This window comes from Sinocyclocheilus anshuiensis, unplaced genomic scaffold, assembly GCF_001515605.1.
Source record: "Sinocyclocheilus anshuiensis isolate Anshui unplaced genomic scaffold, SAMN03320099.WGS_v1.1 scaffold304, whole genome shotgun sequence".
Lineage (NCBI taxonomy): Eukaryota > Metazoa > Chordata > Actinopteri > Cypriniformes > Cyprinidae > Sinocyclocheilus > Sinocyclocheilus anshuiensis.
The window spans coordinates 662108-681792 of record NW_015555737.1 but is presented as its reverse complement, the minus strand read 5'-3'; the positions used below and the strand labels follow the sequence as shown (position 1 = coordinate 681792).

General features: G+C 36.5%; 1 protein-coding gene across 2 annotated transcripts in view; it reads left to right on the top strand.

Annotated features, from left to right (window-relative positions):
• The window catches only part of mical3a (microtubule associated monooxygenase, calponin and LIM domain containing 3a), a 92569-nt gene that overhangs the window by 40445 nt on the left and 32439 nt on the right, over positions 1 to 19685 (top strand). The window contains exons 8-27 of one of the 2 annotated variants that reach the window (XM_016466620.1): positions 1279 to 1536; positions 1973 to 2088; positions 2664 to 2790; positions 3403 to 3496; positions 3633 to 3659; positions 4037 to 4184; positions 7681 to 7877; positions 8023 to 8141; positions 8218 to 8289; positions 10012 to 10191; positions 11877 to 11978; positions 12501 to 12584; positions 13190 to 13300; positions 14242 to 14328; positions 15049 to 15168; positions 15511 to 15609; positions 15821 to 15931; positions 16739 to 16837; positions 18128 to 18235; positions 18975 to 19161. In XM_016466620.1, coding sequence (XP_016322106.1) covers positions 1279 to 1536; positions 1973 to 2088; positions 2664 to 2790; positions 3403 to 3496; positions 3633 to 3659; positions 4037 to 4184; positions 7681 to 7877; positions 8023 to 8141; positions 8218 to 8289; positions 10012 to 10191; positions 11877 to 11978; positions 12501 to 12584; positions 13190 to 13300; positions 14242 to 14328; positions 15049 to 15168; positions 15511 to 15609; positions 15821 to 15931; positions 16739 to 16837; positions 18128 to 18235; positions 18975 to 19161 — 2446 coding nt within the window. The remainder of the gene's footprint in view (positions 1 to 1278; positions 1537 to 1972; positions 2089 to 2663; positions 2791 to 3402; positions 3497 to 3632; positions 3660 to 4036; positions 4185 to 7680; positions 7878 to 8022; positions 8142 to 8217; positions 8290 to 10011; positions 10192 to 11876; positions 11979 to 12500; positions 12585 to 13189; positions 13301 to 14241; positions 14329 to 15048; positions 15169 to 15510; positions 15610 to 15820; positions 15932 to 16738; positions 16838 to 18127; positions 18236 to 18974; positions 19162 to 19685) is intronic. The other variant, XM_016466621.1, reaches the window with a different exon arrangement.

The following is a 19685-nucleotide window of genomic DNA, read 5'->3' as shown; positions in this document are numbered from 1 at the left end:
ATTTGTGAAACATCTCAGTTTTCTTTTTTTTTCCCTTCATGCAGTGGAAGTCATTGGTAACCAAAACAGCTTTGTTACCAACAGTCTTCAAAATACATTCTTTTATGTTCCACAAAAGAAAGTAAGTCATTCATGTTTGAGTAAATGATGACATAATTTACATTTTTGGGGGTGAACCATCCCTTTAAAGTTTTTCCCCCCTTTTTTTAATGAAATAATATTCTAAATAAGAAATTAAAACTGCCAGCTGGTGGCGGTAAATGTCTTTGAGTCAAAAATTCATTTGATTCGTTCAAATGGCTGATTAATTCAGGAATGAAGTAAATGGCTCTCTTTATGAATGGGCCTTTGAATCATTAATTCACCCGATTCGTTCAAAACGAGGATTCATTCAGAAACTAACCACTTTGTTGCTCGGAGACGCACAACAATTCTGCTGTGGCTTTAGAATTGATTAAACGGCTCACTTTATGTGAATAATTGATTCATCCAATTCGTTCAAAACGCGAAACTATGTTGCTCGGAGACGCGCAGCAATTCTGCTGTGGCTTTAGGTAATATTTTTGTTGGCAAAACTGAGCAAAAACAGACAATATTGTGTTTAAAACATAAAATATTAACTTCTTATTTACTGAACTGTTGTATAAAATCACATTTGCACTCGTGCTGGACAAAATCAGCACTCGTCTGATATTACTCTAGCTGCTGGTGTGATATCGCTTATCTTATGATATAAATATGAGACAAAAACTCATACAGGGGCATTTTTTGCACCAATATCTTGAATTTTAGGGCATAACTGCATTTATGGAGTTGTTGCCCCGCATCATATTTGTTAACAGTCAACTGTATGAAATGTAAGATGATGTAGACCTACAGGTCTGGGGGCGGGGCCAGTGCGTTAACTGATCGCGTTATCTTCCATAACTAATTAATTAAGTTGACGCGTTAAACTGACAGCCCTAATATACACACAATTGATCTATTTTGGCAATTTCACATTCCCCTGCAGTTCCTACATGAACCCCTAGGAGTTTGTAACTAATAGCATCACGTACACAATGTAAAATACAATATATACAAAATTGTAGAAAAAATATTTTAAATAAATATTTTTAATTATTTAAAATTATATTAAAAATTTTATTTATTTAAAATTTAAACTCAAGAAAGAAAATTACGATTGCTTGATTGAATCATCATGAGTTTTTATTTTATTTTATTGCTTTTATACCTGTCTTATTTATCTTTTTTTTTCTTTTTTTCGCTCTTGTACAGGACTATGCCGACACCGAAATGCTGCTCTCCAGGGCCAATGTTGACCAGAAGGCTCTGCTGTCCTACGCCAGAGAAGCAGCAGATTTCTCTACCAATCATCAGCTTCCTAAGCTGGACTTTGCCATCAACCATTACGGCCAGCCTGACGTCGCCATGTTTGACTTCACCTGTATGTACGCCTCAGAGAATGCAGCGCTCGTCCGCCAGCGCAACGCCCATAAGCTACTAGTAGCCCTGGTGGGGGACAGCCTTCTAGAGGTGAGTGGAAAACCGATGTGGAGGAGGGAAATAAGACTGTTCATGAAAGGGAGTTTGTTATTTGTTAAAACTTCCTTTAATAGAACCAGATGGTGTTTTTCCATGAAGTACCACAAAATTGGCTTTTGCTGTTCTCCAACATCTTCCTTCGACAAATTTCAACTTCTGAAAATACATTTTCTCACATAAATCTGAAACCACCACTTCAGAAGCTGTGGTAATGAAAGTATTAAGTTAAAACACCACACTCCGTTACACTAGCTAGCCCGCGACTGTGAGGGCAGTTTTTCCATCTTCTTCCAAACAGAAGGTGACTGATTTCTAATATGAAGTGTACAGCTGTTCATTCTCACTCTTAGTGTATTAGGAACAAGTTGACTGATGAATATGTATTGTGTGTGTGTGTGTGTGTGTGTGTGTGTGTGTGTGTGTATAGCCATTCTGGCCGATGGGCACTGGAATAGCAAGAGGCTTCTTGGCAGCCATGGATGCAGCGTGGATGGTGCGGAGTTGGGCTCATGGAAGCTCCCCTTTGGAGGTGCTTGCTGAACGGTAAGACATACTATGCACAGAATGGAATGCTGTTTGTTTTTTAAAATAGTGCATAAGACACAGTATGCAATAATAAGGCTTTCAGAAACATGGTGGTTGTTTTCACATGTGATATTGAACATATGATAATGGAAATAAATGCAATTGTTTTGCATTTTAATCTGATTTGTGTCTGAATATTTAAACTTTTGGCATACTGTAAAAATAATATGAGTAATATGATATTATTCCAAACACATCTAGAGTGATACAGAACTTATGATGAGGTTGACAGTGATTGTGTCTTCAAACTGAGCAGTAAACAGCTCAAGTCCCTGCTGGCCGTCATTTACTGTGGTGCTCGTTTTCTTCCTGCTCTGTTATTTTGCTGCATACTGCAGGGTAATTCACAGTGGTAAAGCACTTTTCAACTTGTATGCAATAAGCAGCGTGTTTGCGGGGAAGCAAAAGTGTTTTACGAGCAAGTAGCTTGCATGATGTCTCTAGGGTCTCATCTTGAGACATCACTAAAGGGATGAATGCCAAAATGAAGGGAATTTGGGTCTGAAAACAAGCACGGCTCCTTTGGGTTTCAGGGAAAGTATCTATCGACTGCTGCCTCAGACGACACCAGAGAATGTGAGCAAGAACTTTAGCCAGTACAGCGTGGACCCGACTACACGGTACCCCAACATCAGCCTTCACCAAGTGAGACCCAACCAGGTGGGTTTATGCACATCTGACCGGTCAGAAAACCCAGCTGCAAGTTTTGTCTAGATATTTTTGCTAAATATTTATTTGAGAAATGTAATAGCACTTAAATGAAATATATAGCAAATCTCTCTCTCTCTCTCTCTCTCTCGCTATTATACTGTACATTGTCATTTGTAATATCATGATCCCTAAATTCACTTTTAGTATTTAAAATTGATATAGCTTCAATGTTTTTTTTGTATTAATTAATCTAATTTTTATTTAGACAAAAGCATAGAATTTCAATATTGGCTATTTATCAGTTATTGGCTATAACAAAAACAAACAAACAAACAAACAAAAATATGCTTATTTGTCCTAATTTTACTAACTTTACTTACTATACTTATCTGCCCTAATTTTAATATTGGTGCATTCCAAAAAATAACCAGTAGACATTTTTTTACTATAATTTTCACTCTTTTTGTTTTTTGGCTTTTGAGTAAATAATCGGTAAATAAGGTAATTCGTTTTGTGCACATTTCATTTGCTGTCACTTTATGCACATATTGGCATTTTATCTGCCTTCTGCATGCTTTCTAGATATTGGTGATATTGGCTTTACAATATAATTGTCTGCAGGTACGGCATCTGTTAGACACCGGAGAAACCAGGGATTTGCGTGTCGACATGGAGAATGTGGTCAACTCATCAACTCCTAAACTCAAAAGAAATGGTTGGTAGATTTAGTATCGCATTATTATTATACATCAGCTGTGGATACATTAATTTTCCATATATTTATTTAATCTTTCCATACATTGTATAGTCTCAATTGTAAATGTGTATAATTTGATTTATTTTCATCCTAGAAATTCTGCTTGAGAAGCAATTGCAAGGTAATTTTGTGGGCGACTCTAATCCGAATGCATGATGTTCTACAGGCTTCTACGTTTCAGCTAGCTTTGTGCAGTTTGTTGTATGAGAAGAGTAACTGACATGGAATGGAAAGTTGTCTTTGAGCACTTTAGAATTAAATGCAACTATGCACTAACAAATATTTGTGGATTTTCACAAACTGAGAACTATTATCAATTCTGTCGGTGTCTTGAATGTTTCATAACCTCTCAAAAAGGAATGAAATGCACCATGAAAGTTCTTCAGACGCTGCTCTGGTCATGTGACTAACTCCGATCCGATTGGATGTTGGCACATTCCATTACTGAATATGCACATTCTTGCTTAGGCACCACTTGACATTGCTTTCCCCCATCAGAGTCCATCGTGCGCTCCAGTAAGCTGCTGAACTGGTGTCAAAGACAGACGGAGGGATACAGAGGTGTCAGCGTGTCTGATCTCACCATGTCCTGGAAGAGCGGCTTGGCCCTGTGCGCGCTCATCCACCGATACAGACCAGACCTCATGTAAGTGCAGTATGCCACATGCTGATCCCAACAAAAGCTCTGTGTTATTTGCGCTGCTATATTTAGAGATGCAGGACTGGAGCACAAACGCTGCCACAGAGAATCAGAGATTCAGTTCATGCAAAGAATAACAAAACTTGAATCGGAAAAGACGTGTAAGTCATATGCCCCACAGTGTGAGAAGACAGGAGATCAAGCAAAGTTAAGAAGAAAAATGTTTGACCTTTTAGAGAGTTTTTAGATTTTGGTGTATGATTATGAGCTTTGGACTAGAATCATAAAAGATGCATTCTGTACTGTAGTTTTTTCCATCATTAAAAAGGTTTTAGACAAAAATAACTGTATAATTTATAATACCTTGTGACAAATATGTTTAAAATGATGTATACTTATACCTTAGCCATCTTCAAGAATCGGCTAAAAGCACATCTCTTCCATCTTTATTTGACCCTCTAACTCTAGCATTCTGTAGTCTAATTCTATTCTTAATGGGGTCATATGATGCGATTTCAATTTTTCCTTTCTCTTTGGAGAGTTACAAGCTGCATAAAGAAGATCTGTAAAGTTGCAAAGACTAAAGTCTCAAATCCAAAGAGATATTCTTTATAAAAGTGACGAAGCGGAGTCCAGCCCGGGGTCGTCACATGTGGTTGCCGCAAGCCTCCTTCGTCGAATCCCCCGGCCGCGCCGTTCTCAAGCTCACCGGCCTCCGCTCACTCTAGCCCTCTGGCCGTTCCTCACTCTAGCCTGCCGAACCTTAAACCGCATAAACACATTTCATTACACCAAATACACAAAATAATGTTCTTTTTAGCAAAAATGACCCCTATGACCCCTTTAAAAAAAAAAAAAAAAAAAACTAACACTAGCTTCTCTATTCTTTTTGTATTCTATGTATTTGTTTTCTATCTATTTCTATCTGTTTTATTTGTATTTATTTTATAATAAAAAAAAGCCCTGCTGTTGCTATGTGTACTGCGTTAGGTTTAACTTAGACTTGTCATAGCACTTGCTTATCATTGCTCTTTTGTTGATTTTGATTGCTTCCATTATCCTAATTTGTAAGTCCCTTTGGATAAAAGCATCTGCTAAATGACTAAATGTAAATGTATACTCAAATATGATACACTACCATTCAAAGGTTTAGGGGCAATAATATATTTTTTTAAAGAAATGTATACTTTTTTCAGCAAGGACACATTAACTTGATTAGAAGTGACATTTATAACATTTATTCTATAATAGAAGACCGAAAACTAGACACAAAACAGAAGATCCGATGAGTCAAAGATTTAACAGCTTTGTAATTGATAGCACCTAAAAATGAAAATTCTGTCATCATTTACTAACCCTCATGTTATTCCAAACCTTCATGACTTACTTTCTTCTGTTGAACACAAAAGAAGTTATTTTGAGGAAGGTGGGTAATCAAAACAGTTTCTGGTCCTCATTGGCAGCCATAGTACTTTTTTCCCTACTATGGAAGTCAATGGGGACCAACAACTGTTTGGTTACTCACATTCTTTAAACTACCTTCTTTTATGTTCAAAAGAAGACAGAAGCTCATACAGTTTTGGAAAACTTGAATGTGAGTAAATAATGACAGAATTTTCATTTTTGTGTGAACTGTCCCTTTAAGCTGTGGAATATGAGTCAGCAAGAACATACGGAGTGCGCCTTCAAGTGATAATGCCATTGCTAATATTAAGTGTTTCTTCAGCTGTGGTAGTTAATTTGTCCTCACCTCATTACTTTTGATAAGATATTTATAGCTTTGTTTACAATATAGAGTTTATTTACTTGGCTTACTCATCTGTTGAGTACAGCACACTATAATAACAGTACGGCTGGGTAAGTTTCTGCTTTTCAAAAGGTCAGGAACTCGTGCTGTAGTTATTCTTACTCTGGGCTCTGTTGCATAGAACAGCTGAAAGCCCCATTAGCTTTTGAGACACACATTAACATTATCATAACTGTCCATTAGAGCAGATGCTGAGTGACCTTTAAAAGCTTTTGCTTATGAGTTGTTTGTCATGGTCAGCTAAACTAGTCTGCATTTGTGTTTGTAAGACAGCATTAGTGGAAGTCTCTGAGGAGGATACCACACGCCGACAATTGCCTTCTTCAGTAGCTCAATCCAGATACATGTGCAGTGTATTACTTCAGTTTCATATACATACTATAGGAAGTATATTTCTGATAATGCATATAAAATAGACTGTGTGAATTGACACAGTTGGCAAGTTAATTTTTAAGTAGCCATTTCTTCAGTCTTCAGAGTCACATGATGCTTCATAAATCACTCTAATATGCTGATTCAGTGCTCAAGAAACATTTCTTATTATCAATGTTGAAAATAGTTTTGCTGCTTAATATTTATGTTGGAACCACTATATATTAAATATTATATATAATATGTGCAATATACTATATAAAGTTTGTGATTTGTGTAAGAATAATTTGAGTGTGAAACATTTTAATAGAATGTCCAATTTTAAATGATATTAGACCACGTTTTTACTAAAAAAAAAAAAAATGAACTAAGACATTTTGAAAAAGGTTTCTTCCGGAAGAACTTAAGAATTATTATCATTGATTAAATTGAAAGATTCTGTATGATTTTTATCAGTACTATTATTGTTTTTTAAATAATGTTTGTATGTATGTTTAATGTATGTTTGATTGCTTCTTAAGAAAATGTTATATTATTGTAAATAATGTATTGAAATGATCCTGTTAATGTTGCTATAAATATAGCCATTGTTGCTGATATGGCGTTAAAACATAAATAAATACATAAATAAATTATATATTATATAAAGTCCATGATAACATTTATTTGAAATAGAAATCTTTTGTAACATTATAAATGTCTTTGATCAATTTAATGTCCTTGCTGAATAAAAGTATTAATAAAAAAAAAAACTGACCTGACACCAAACTTTGAATGATAGTCACTGTGATGTGGATATTTTCAAATAGATATTTTTTTAAACCAAGTAGTAGTTCTTTGCTAAAATATTTTCTTTTTGATGCTGAAACAGATTTACACTAACAGATTTGCATCCGTAAGGCAACCTTTAATGACGGTTCCCAGTTTGACACAATATGAGCAACACAGACTAACTTGGGAATGCAGCAAAATTCAACTTTAAAGTTTAATGCAATGCGGCGACCAGCAGTTTGAGTCCAGACAGTGAAGCTTGTGTGATCCACAGCCTTATGCAGTTGTATGCAGCAACCGAGTAATAACTGCTGCTAGCAACCAAACAAAACAACTTGAATCGCTGTCAGTGTGAACAGCCCTTGAAAATTCAGTTCAGCAGATGTTCTTGTGAAGATGTATTAAACTGCTTTCTAGATCATGCTCTTTTTACAGTATCATTGATGCATGTGGGTTATCTGGCGTCAGTGTTTTTAAATCTTTTCTAACTTGCTAAATAACATGATTATGGGATATGGAGATGTCTCATGTTGCGATGTCTTGTAACTACAGTGACTTTGACTCGTTGGATGAGAAAGACATGGAGAAGAACAACCAGTTGGGTTTTGACGTGGCCGAAAAAGAGTTTGGGATTTCTCCCATCATGACCGGGAAGGAGATGTCAGTTGTGGTGGAGCCTGACAAGCTCTCCATGGTGATGTACCTCAGCCAGTTCAACGAGATGTTCAAGGACACTGTGCCACCTGGTGGTGAGTTGTAGATCTACAATAATGCATCCAGAGAAACTTGCAAAACCACAAAGGAATGTTAGGCATTAGGAGTGTTTATGCTATTTCTTAGCATGCAGTTCATTCATCGATTTTAGTCATTATTATTCATATTTTTGTGTTTCAGAAAACCACAATCTGAGCCCTGAGGAGAAGGCTGCGTTGATTGCCAGCACTAAGTCACCCATCTCGTTCCTCAGTAAACTGGGTCAAAGCATCGCTATCTCCCGCAAACGAAACCCCAAGGTAGTCCAGTTTCTTTTTGATACTGCAAAATGAGTGATTCTTGCGATCTCAACTTTTCCTCTCAAACCCTGTGTAGGATAAAAAAGAAAAGGAACTGGATGGTCTGGGGAAAAGACGAAAGACCAGCCAGGCTGGACAATCAGAGGATGTAAGGCCATATCTTGCTGGATCATTGGATGTACAACATTGTGTACAGTTAGGTCCATATATATTTGGACACTGACACAATTTTCATAATTTCGCCTCTGTATGCCACCAGAACAGAATTAAAAATAAAACAATCAAGATGAATTCGAAGAGCAGACTTTAAGCTTTAATTCAAGGGGTTGAACAAAAAATATAACATAAAATGCTTAGGAATTACAACCATTTTTTTACACAGTCCCCCCATTTTCAGGGGCTCAAATGTAATTGGACAAATAAATATAATCATAAATAAAATGTTCATTTTTAATATTTTGTTGAGAATCCTTTGCAGGCAATGACTGCCTTAAGTCTGGAACTCATGGACATCACCAGAGACTGGGTTTCCTCCTTTGTGAAGCTTTGCCAGGCCTTCACTGCAGCTGACTTCAGTTGTTTTTTGTTTGTGGGTCTTTCTGCCTGACTTCAGTTATTGTCTGTTTGTGGGTCTTTCTGCCTTTAGTTTTGTTTTCAGCAAGTGAAATGCATGCTCAGTCGGGTTAAAATCAGGAGATTGACTTGGCCATTGCAGAATATTCCACTTTTTTAACTTCAAAAACTTGGGTTGCTTTCGCTGTATGTTTAGGGTCCTTGTCCTTTTGTACTATGAAGCGCCGCCCAATCAACTTTGCTGCATTTGACTAAATCTGGGCAGAGAGTATATGTCCCTATACACTTAAGAATTCATCCGGCTGCTTCTGTCCTCTGTCACATCATCACTAAACACCAGTAACCCAGTGCCACTGGAAGCCATGCATGCTCATGCCATCACACTGCTCCACCATGTTTCACAGATGATGTTGTATGCTTTGGATCATGAGCTGTTCCAAGCCTTCTCCATACTTTTTTCTTCCTGTCATTCTGGTACAGGTTGATCTTAATTTTAGCTGTCCAAAGAATGCTTTTCCAGAAGTGGTCTGGCTTTTTTAGATGTTTTTGACAAAGTCTAATCTGGCCTTGTTTGCTCCTTGTGATGAACCCTTTGTATTTGCTCTCGTGAAGTCTTCTCTTGATTGTAGACATTGACAGTGACATGTCTACCTCCTGGAGAGTGTCCTTCACTTGGCTGGATGTTGTGAAAGGGTTTTTCTTTACCATGTTCTCCGTGGACATCCAGGCCTTTTTATGTTGCTGAGCTTCTTTTTTTCTCAGAATGTACCAAACTGTTGATTTGGCCACACCGAATGTTGCATCAGAATCTCTCTGATGATGGATTTGTTTTGTTTTTGAAGCCTAACAATTGTCTATTTCCCTTGTATGGAGACATCCTTTGACAGCATGATGTGGGTTCAGAGCAACAGCTTCCAAATGCAAATAGCACACTTTTAGAATCAACTCCAGAACTTTTACCTGCTTAATTGATATAGAAATAATTAAAGAATAGCCCACATCTGTCCATGAAACAGCTTTTGAGTCAGTTGTCCAATTACTTATGGTCCCTTGAAAAAGGGGGGAGGTACATATTAAAGAGCTGTAATTCCTTAACCTTTCCTCCAATTTTGATGAGTTGAATACCCTCAAATTAAAGCTCAGAGTGTGCACTTTAAGCCCATATTCATATAACTGTAACTTGAATATGTTTTGGTCAGCAGCTAAAATAATAAAAATTGTGCCTGTGTCCAAATATATATGGACATAACTGTATGTACTTGTTAAATCCTTTCATTCCTGTTCTCCAACATCACAGGAAGAGTTGCAGAGGGTTAATCGAGACGACAGGCCTTCTATAGCTACTGCTCTGGCAGAACGTAAAATTGACTCGGCTGCAGCAGCGAGCAACAACAACAAAGTGAAGTCGATGGCCACACAGCTGTTAGCGAAGTTTGAGGAGAACGCCCCAACGCAGTCCACCGGTCTCAAGCGACAGGTTGGTTAGAATTTGTGTTTTTGCATGGTAGCTGCCTAAAATGACTATGGACGTTCATTTGTGAATTCTTAAAATAACAAGTGGTAATAAAACATCATCTTCAGCAACAGGCTAAACTGCTTTGTTGGAGCAAAATTTGCAACAAAATGTTTGTTGTTCTGCAGGAATGTCTGGCTGACTGTACCAGTACTATTTTGTTATTATTTACATGCTATTATAGTATTTATTAATATTTCGAGTTAGCTTTATTTTTTATATTTTCAGTTTTCATTTTAGTTTGATATTATGTGTTGTCATTTTTATTACTTTTTCTATTTTACTTTATTTTTACTTCTGTAATTTTAGTATTTACATTTATTTTTTATTTTTTATTTTTAAGTTTTAGTTAACAATAACACTAGACTGTATATTATCCCTTCAATCTGTAGGAACTGTTTCATTTTAAACTTAAGTTAAAAATGAACCTTTACTTACCAGGAAATAGGCAAAATACTACATGAAAATGACAACTGATTTAAGGCGGGCAGTGTTAGAATATCACGTTGTGAATCAGCATTATTTTTTATTTTTTTTGCAATGCTATTTATTTATGTGGGAAGCATAAAAGCTCATGTGGTTATAAAGCCCAGGTTTGTTAAACCAAGCGAGACGAATCCTGTCCTAAACTGCTGTTACTTGATGTTTGAAGTGCACAGCATGCTGGGATTGTTTGAAATGATCAGGTTTATAGAGGAAAATTGACTTCGATTCATGCTGTGGTCCATTCTAATGGAGTAGCCAGCAGGAATGACTGGCATGAGCGAGGATTTGGGAGCTTTTTGTAGGAAGCTAAACCCTTTGTGCTGTGCAGCAGTGTGAGGCTGATGAGTTTGACACTGTTATCTACTGGAGCCATGCAAGATAAAAGGTTATTTGTATACTACCGTTCAAAAGCTTGGGGTCAGTAAGAATGTTTTTTAAAAAATGAATGCATTTATTCAGAAAGAATGCAATAAATCAATCAAAAATGACAGTAAAGTCTTTTGTAAAATTACAAAAGATTTCTTTTTCAAATAAATGATCTTCTTTTTAACTTTCTATTCATATAATAATTATGAATAGAATGTGTCTTGGTTTTCACAAAAATATTAAGTGGCCCAACTTAAGCAGTTTTCAACTGTGATGATAATAGGAAATGCTTCCTGGAGACTGAAGTAATGGCTGCTGGAAATTCAGTGTTGCCATCCCATTAAATATATTTTGTAATAAAATGTAACTATATTTCTCTTTTACTGCATAAATGCAGCCTTGGTGAGCATAAAAGACTTCAAAAACAATAAAAAATCTTACTGACCCCAAGCTTTTAAACGGTAGTGTTTTTCTCAGGTGTCTGTGGTCTGGCTCATGCATGGACTGACTCATTTGGATGTCTGCTCATTCATCTGTTTCCTTCTACTTCCTGCATGAATTTGTTTTAAACTCAGTACCTGATCACATGTTTTTAATAGTAGTTATTTATTCATGCATTGCAATGCACATTGCAGGTGTTTTTTCTGCAGTCAGTTCAGTCATTCACTTTCAGTTTCTCTCTGCATGCCTATCCTTATTTCTCATTTCTGTTCTTTTCCATTCTCTTTCTCACTCCAATGGATGTTAATGGCTTTGGCACTTCCTCACTTTTCCATCGGTCACTTCACTGGTTACAGGGGGACTCCATGCCCGATTTCGGGCTCATACTGACCCCCTCTCCGGCCACTCCCTCTCTGAAAGAGTCAGTGCGGTTGGCTCCAGTCCCTGCATGGAGGAAGGTAAAGAGTGTAGTACAATCCCATGTTCCCAGATTCCCATCAACCGTTAACACTCTAAGTACCTACTTTACCTCTCTACTCATCCATAATTGTTATTGTCTTTGTGACTAAATGAACTGGGTCTTAACTAAGCTTGTTTTGTTGAAATATGTCTTACATGTCCATTTTTCTTCATTTAGTCTTAATGCTGTTTCAAAAGCTAGTTTCTTGTCTGTTTGAGTTGAAGTAGCTAAATGTCTTTACTGTCTCTTTTATCAATTAAATGCATGCTTGCTAATTACAGGTCATTACATAAATACAGTACAATACAACACAATACAATGCAATACTGACCCCAAACTTTTGAATGGTAATGCATTTACTGTTCTCTAAAGTCTATAATTGGGTTTATTAAGATCAGTTGGTTAGCCGAGTTTGTTTCCATTTGTTTTAATGAGAGAACTGTTATATGAACATGAAGGCTTGTGCGTGTGTGAGGGGAAAACATGACACCTTGAATTCATCTTTTATGCTTGTATTCAGAGGCGCACACAGTTACAGGAGCAGATGAGTTTCCGCTATAAAGAAAGACTGAAGTGTCAAACTCTCCCCATCAAACAGGAGCAGGTACATGGCTGTAGAAAAGACGCATTGCTTTTACACTTATCATATAGTGTCCTGTGTCCTTCCTTGTGTAGTAAACAAGAAGATACTGTAGTCCCATGAGGTGATCATATAGTCTCCTGTGTACTTGTCTTCTGTTGTTAGTTTCCTGTTTGACTAGACGTGCTCATGCATCGGAGACTTAGAGGCATATCTTTCAACACTGCACTTTGGTGCTCTTTGTTTGCGTTTCCAGTTTGATTGAGACGAATGAGCCGAACGCTTTGCTTATTGTTCTGGTGCTTTGATATTCCTCGTTCTCAGATTGTAGAGGTTCAGATGTGGTTTTGATAGCTTTGTTAGACATTCCATGTGCATAGGAGGTCTGTGTGTTTGTTAAGTGTCACTAAAGTCACTGGGTTTGATTATCTATCAACTGTGTTTTTCTGCTTCTAATGGGTCACTGTTTGTTCTCTTAACACAACGTTCCTGTCTCTCATCACTACGGTTGTGTTTGTGTGTAGTAGGTGATTGGATGTTTGGATGGTATTATCAGGTTTTTTAATTAGAGGAGTGTGTGAGGTGTTGTATTTATGTGAACGTGTTTCTCCTCTCTTGTCTCTCTGAAGGCCAGCAGCGGGACTGAGGTCTTGAGGAGCTGCCCTAAGAAAACCATTCTCCTTTCTTCTTCCTCACCCTCATCTTCCTCATTCTCTTCATCGTTTCTTCCACACGCACAGGTGACACTCCTGTCTTGCTGTACTAACCTCAGCATCTCTCACAGGGGCTGGCTTTAACAGAATGCCTTCTATTGCAGTCTCTTGAAATTAGGTTTTTGGAGGCATTTAGACTTTATGGAGCAGAACTGTTTATCTTGATCAATGTATTGAGCAATCCTCCTGGCATATTCAAAAAAATGTTATATATACGTCAACAGTTTGATCTCTGTAAACAATTGTACAAAAAGCACACAGGAAAAAAAAAATATTGATAAACTTCTTGTTAAATATTGGTAAACTTCAAATACCCTTTAAGTACATGTAAGGAAAATAAGTGAAGACTATTTTGACACTATTATTATTATTTGACTTCATATATTCATCCATTTTTTTTTTTTTATAACATCATGCTCCATTGCTCCAATCTTTAGATGAGAAGTTCAAAAGCAAGTTCGACAGCAATTATTTTAAATAGAAATCTTTAAGGCATTATAAAGTGTAATTTTTAGTCATTTTTGATCAATTTAATGCGATTTTATTAAATTTAGTGTATTTATTAAAACCATGTTTTCAGACATTTTTTCCTGGTTTTAATATTTTTTAGCTGTGGTTAAATATTATATTTAGCATTTATTTGTAATAAAACATTTATCATTCAGTCAGGCTTGTCAGTTTTGAAAGTATGTAGTTGCACATCCTTATGAACAATTTACCTAAAGCTGAAATGGAATGTTTCGTGCAGTTCTGGAAACCCAAAAAATTGTCATTGTGTTTGATAAAGTTGAAATTGCATTTTGGTTAGCATCAGTTTAATGAAAATACTGGAATAGACCACCATGGCTTTTGTTGCATTTTTGTTTCAGAAATATGGGGCTGTTACCCTTCTAGTTTTGATTGTTCGTTTAGTCTGAGATCTCCTAGCTAATGATAGGGTGGAACTGATTTATGTCTGTTCTCTGCAGCATCATGTTAACCAGTCAGAGATAAACAAGTGTAATGGTGGTGGTGATGAAGAGAATGAGATCCAGGACCCTTCAATCTATTACAGGGTAACCATGACATCTGCATGGGGCTTTTCTCAAAACTTTGCTAAAAAATCTTTTGAAGATTTGTAACTTCCATTACATCTTCGTGAACATGCATGCATGTGTGTTTGCAGAACTACAGTTAACTTCACTAGATTTGCGGAATAAACATGTTATATTTATAACAATGTGTAATGTCAGTATATATATACATTTTTAGAATTAGAACTACAAAAACTTGCAGCACAAATGAGTGCCACAGATGTGATGTCAAAACCAAGAAGAATTATTCACCATGTGTTCCCTTGAGATTTTCCATGGGTTTTTATAATGGAGTTTTTCAATGTAGGAGTAAAATAAGGTCAGTAGTAAATATAAATTGATGATACTTGGACATTTTGCTCTACAACATAAATTACACGTACTGAAAATCTTTTTTTTTTTTCATGTTAAAAATGAACATAACCGTTTGTTTGTAACAAGTAACTACATTAGAATTAGGGAGTGTGTACAGTTTACATTGTACAACAAAATGTCCAAGTGTAAGTTATGTTTACCACAGACAGACTATATTTCACTCATGAATTGGAAAACTCGGTTATAAAAACCCAAAGGAAAATCTCAAGGGAACCCATAAAGTATTGGTCATCTGGGGTTTGAAGTCACAGCTGCAGCACTCTACAATACGATATGCAGATAAGCTTTCAAACCCAAAAAGAGTTTCATCAGCCTTTCCGTTTACAGGAAGATAACCTGCCTAATGTGGACAAGCCAGAGCCCATACATATCCCTAGCATTCAAGAGCGAATGGACACTCTAGTCGCTAGGTTTAAAGGCAAGCCTGACAGGAAGGACAAGCCACAGGTAGAGCAATTCAAGAGAAAAAAGCATGCTCTTAAAGGGATAGTACACCCAAAAATGAAAATTGTCATCATTTACTCACCCTCAAGTTGATCCAAACCTGTTTGAGTTTCTTTCTTCTAAGATATTTTGGTAACCAAAAAAAAACAGTTGCTGGTGTAGTAAATTACAGAAATTAAATTTTTTTTTCAACTTGGTCAAGAGCACAACTAGGTTAAAGACAATAATGACACCATGTCTTGAGTTGTGGCCTTGAGTTATCTTGAACATTTATGCTCTTCCTTTTTCCAAACATATTGAATTTAATAGTTATATTTTTATTCCCTCACGTCTACCTTTGTGAAGGTTATGAAAAAGCCGTCACAGTTCTTTATTGAGCAGTGGCTTTTGACCCACAGCCTCAGTCCTGAGCAACCCTTCTACCCTTCTGACCCCCAGCATCAGGTAGCCCTGCCTGAGCATGGAGAGATATGCATGGACGTCTCGTCTGTACCTTAAACACACAGTTCCTCTAACCTATGATGGTTTGAATGCTTTATACATAACTCTACACAAATAAAAAGGTCTTTCCTAATGGATTTTATTCACAGGATTGCAGAAAACTCTGATATTCCTTGTCCTAACGTTATGACTTAAGACTGCATCTCTCTCACAGCAGAGGGAGATTTTGCGTTCTGATGATCACGTGCCTTTACACATCGCCAGCATTCAGGAGAGAGCCGAGAGGTTAGCCTCTCAGTTTAAAGACAAACCAGCAAAGCCAAAGGTGAACTCTCAGCACCAGGTGTCCTTGAAAACGCACTTTTTTTTTTCATGTACAGCCTTAAACCGTTGATGCATTTTAGCAGTTAAGCGGTCTTTTGGCCTTATCACAACACAGATTTCACAAAAATGGAGTGGAAATTGTTTTCAAGAAATGTTCTAGCTTAAATAAAGCTCCTATTCATGTTGTGTTCACAGGTAAAACACTCCTTAAGTGTTGGTCAAATCACCGTAACATGCCCTCTTGTGGCTTATTGTTTTAATAAATAATCATTTTGGCAGCAGCAATTCAAAAGTTTTGGGTTGCTACTTTTTATGTTTTTAAAAGAAGTCTATTGTGCGCGCTAAGGCTGCATTTGTTTTCCCCCCCGTCAAAATACAGTATAACAGAAATATTATTACAGTGTAAAACAACTGTTTTGTATTTTAATGTATTTTAAAATGTAATTTATTCTTATGGCAAAGCTGAATTTTCAGCATCATTACTCCAGTCTTCAGGGCCACATGATCTTTTAGAAATCATACTAATATGCTTATTTACTGCTCAAGAAACGTTAATTATTATTATCAAAGTTGAAGTGTGTAAATTGTACACTTGCCGCATAGATTTGTAAATAGTATTATTGTAAGCACTGTTGTTATTTTTGGGTGCTGTCAGTGAAGGTTAACTTGTATTTAACTTGCAGTATTTCTTTTAAGATTGTAGACTTCTAGTTTGCTTTCTGCCTACCTATCTGCTGTTCCCGTCATCTTGCCTTTACATCCCTCATCTCTCTCTATGTCTCTCTTTCTGTCTCTACCTCTTTCAAAGTCTAAGAAAAAGGCGTCACACTTCTTCACAGAGCAGTGGTACAGAGCGCGTGATGTGAGCTCTGTTAGCCCTCTGCACTCTCCCAGCTCTTTCCGGCAGGTAGCAATGATGCATCTAATGACTGCTGTGTTCTGGAGTCGTGTGTTTGCATGGATGTGTTTCTGTAACACTTTCAAACGCACTCTGTTAATGGAGGAGAGCTGCCATTCTGTATATGTCTGAGTTGTCTCTCTCCAGTCTTCTCATGTGTGTATGTTTCAGTGTGTGAAGCTGAGAATATTGAAATACAACAAAAATGGACAAGTACTGTATGTTGCCGAACATTTTAACACAGCTGTATGCTGGATGTGACCTATATTCATGAGCTGCATAAAAGCTATTTTTGGAAACTGATCTGCATGTTCATACAACATTGAAATATTGAATTGAATTTAACATGCTTCAAGCATGATTGTTAAAGTCCAGGAAGAATATTTTGCTGCTACATAAGTTTGCATCTTCACATATGTTTAACAGTGTAATTTTATGTTGAAGACTTTTGTTTTAATTAACAGTTGTTGTTTTTTTGTACAACTTGACTGCTTCGTTTTGAATTGCTTTAAGCTGAATTATACCTACACAAATAACCATGCGAGAAAATGTTATTCTATTTTTTATAAAAATTTTATTCTTTAGTGTCTTGAAACACTCACATTCAAAAATTTGGGGTTAGTAAGATATTTTAATAGAAAGCTGAATTTTCAGCTTTTCAGCCATTACTCCATTCTTCAGTGTCACATAAACCTTCAGAAAACATTCTAATATGCTGATTTAAATGTGCTCAAGAAACATTCTTTTTATTATCAATGTTAAAAACAGTTGTGTTGCTTAATATTTTGGTGGAAATCCAAATTGAGTTTGTTTTTTAATTTAATTAATAGAAAGTTCACGTAGCCTCATTTATATTTGAAATATACATCTTTTGTAGCATTATGAATGTCTTCACTGTCACTTTTGATTAGTTTAATTGCTAAATAGAAGTATTAATTTATTTCAAATGAATCTTATTGACCCCAAACTTCTGAAAGTTAATGTATGTTTGCTTCTTAAAATATGTTATGAGGTAAAAGTGTAATGTTAGGTTGAACGTTTTATCTCAATTAACAGTTTTCCTTGTTACCCGTTTCTCACAACTTGACTGCCTTATTCTGTTTTAGCACTTTGAATTGCTTTGAGCTGAATTACACCTTGTGCCTTCTGCCATCTACACAAATAACCATGCAAGAACATCTGAATTTAACTTTTATTTATTTTTAATTTTTCATAGTCTTGAAAATTGCTACAGCATCTCACTCAGCTTTCAGCCATTTATGCTTTTAAAAACCTTTTTGTTCTGTTCACCACCTGTAGCGCTATGTAAAGATGTACTCAGGGGGTGTGAGCTCACTGGCTGAGCAAATAGCCAATCAGCTTCAGGCTAAGGACGACCCCAGGCCCTTGCTTGAGAAAAGGGATTTGGTAAGAATTATGGGTGTTGTTCACAAATGAGACTGCATAGCTCATTTTTGCTTTGGTACATGGCTAACTTGTAGCACTGAGAATCACCAACTCTGTGACCACAATGCATAAACCATGATTCAGTGCACTGGTAACTGGATCAAGACACTGCAGCAACGACAACCGGACAGGAATAACACCTATGAGATTCAATATAAGGCTAAAAAGTTGTTCTGTTTCGGCATTAAATCCATGTACTCTTATACTGCAACAGTTTTTGTTCCAAGAAAAATGATGTGAGAAAGGTTCACTGTATTGATGCTGAGCTGCAGATGAAACAGTGAACTGTTTTTCTTTCACTTGTCTTTAAACTACTATAGTAGTTTAGTATTTTTTTTATAATTTTGAAATTTTTTTTTTAATTTCTAAAATATTCCTAAATCTTTCATTTTTATAATTTCTAAATGTACATAATTTAAAAAATTTTAAAGTTATTTTTATATTTTATTTTAAAGGATGTAGTGTCAGTATTGGGAAATAAGAACACCTAGTTGTGTTGATTTACACAGATGTGATTATTTTAGTGTCTTTCATGCACCTAACTTTACACAAGAATTGGGTCTTCAGTTCCTCGAAGCACAGACGATCATAAATTATTTTGGTGCATGCTGTCTCTCTTTTGGCAGATTTTTAAGCACTTTGGTGCCACTCCTTGCTCTCCCTTAAAAAAAGACTCGCTTCTATGTCTTTCTCTCTGCAGGGTTCCTTGCGGAAGGAGTTCCCTCAGAATATTGGAGGCAGCGATGTGTGTTTCTTCTGTCGGAAGCGCGTCTATGTGATGGAGCGTCTCAGTGCAGAGGGAAAGTTTTTCCATCGCAGCTGCTTCAAGTGCGACTACTGCGGCACCACCCTCCGGCTGTCCTCCTACGCCTTCGATGTTGAGGATGGTATGAAATCCAAGCAGAAATAAAATCCCTCCTGATCATGTTATTCATACTGTAGCTACTTATAGGTTACCATCATTTTTTTCCTACATTACATTTTTTATTGTTCATTAACTTAAAGGATTAGTTCACCCAAAAATGAAAATTCTGTCATTAATTACTCACCCTCATGTCGTTCCAAACCTGTAAGACCTTCATTCATCTTCGGAACACAAATTAAGATATTTTTGATGGAATCTGAGAGTTCTCTGACCCTGCATTGACAGCAACACAACTGAAATGTTCTCAGACCCAGAAACGTAGTAAGGACATCGATAAAACTGTCCATGTGACATCAGTGGCTCAACTTCAATTTTGCAAAGCTACAAGAATACTTTTTGTGCGCAAAGAAAACAAAAATAACAATTTATTCAACAATTCTACTCCCCGAGTTAACATCCTCCGCCATTTTTGAGGGTACCAAGTAGGGGTGTGCGATATTGACAAAAAATAATATCTCGATATTTTCTGGGATTTTATCGATGACG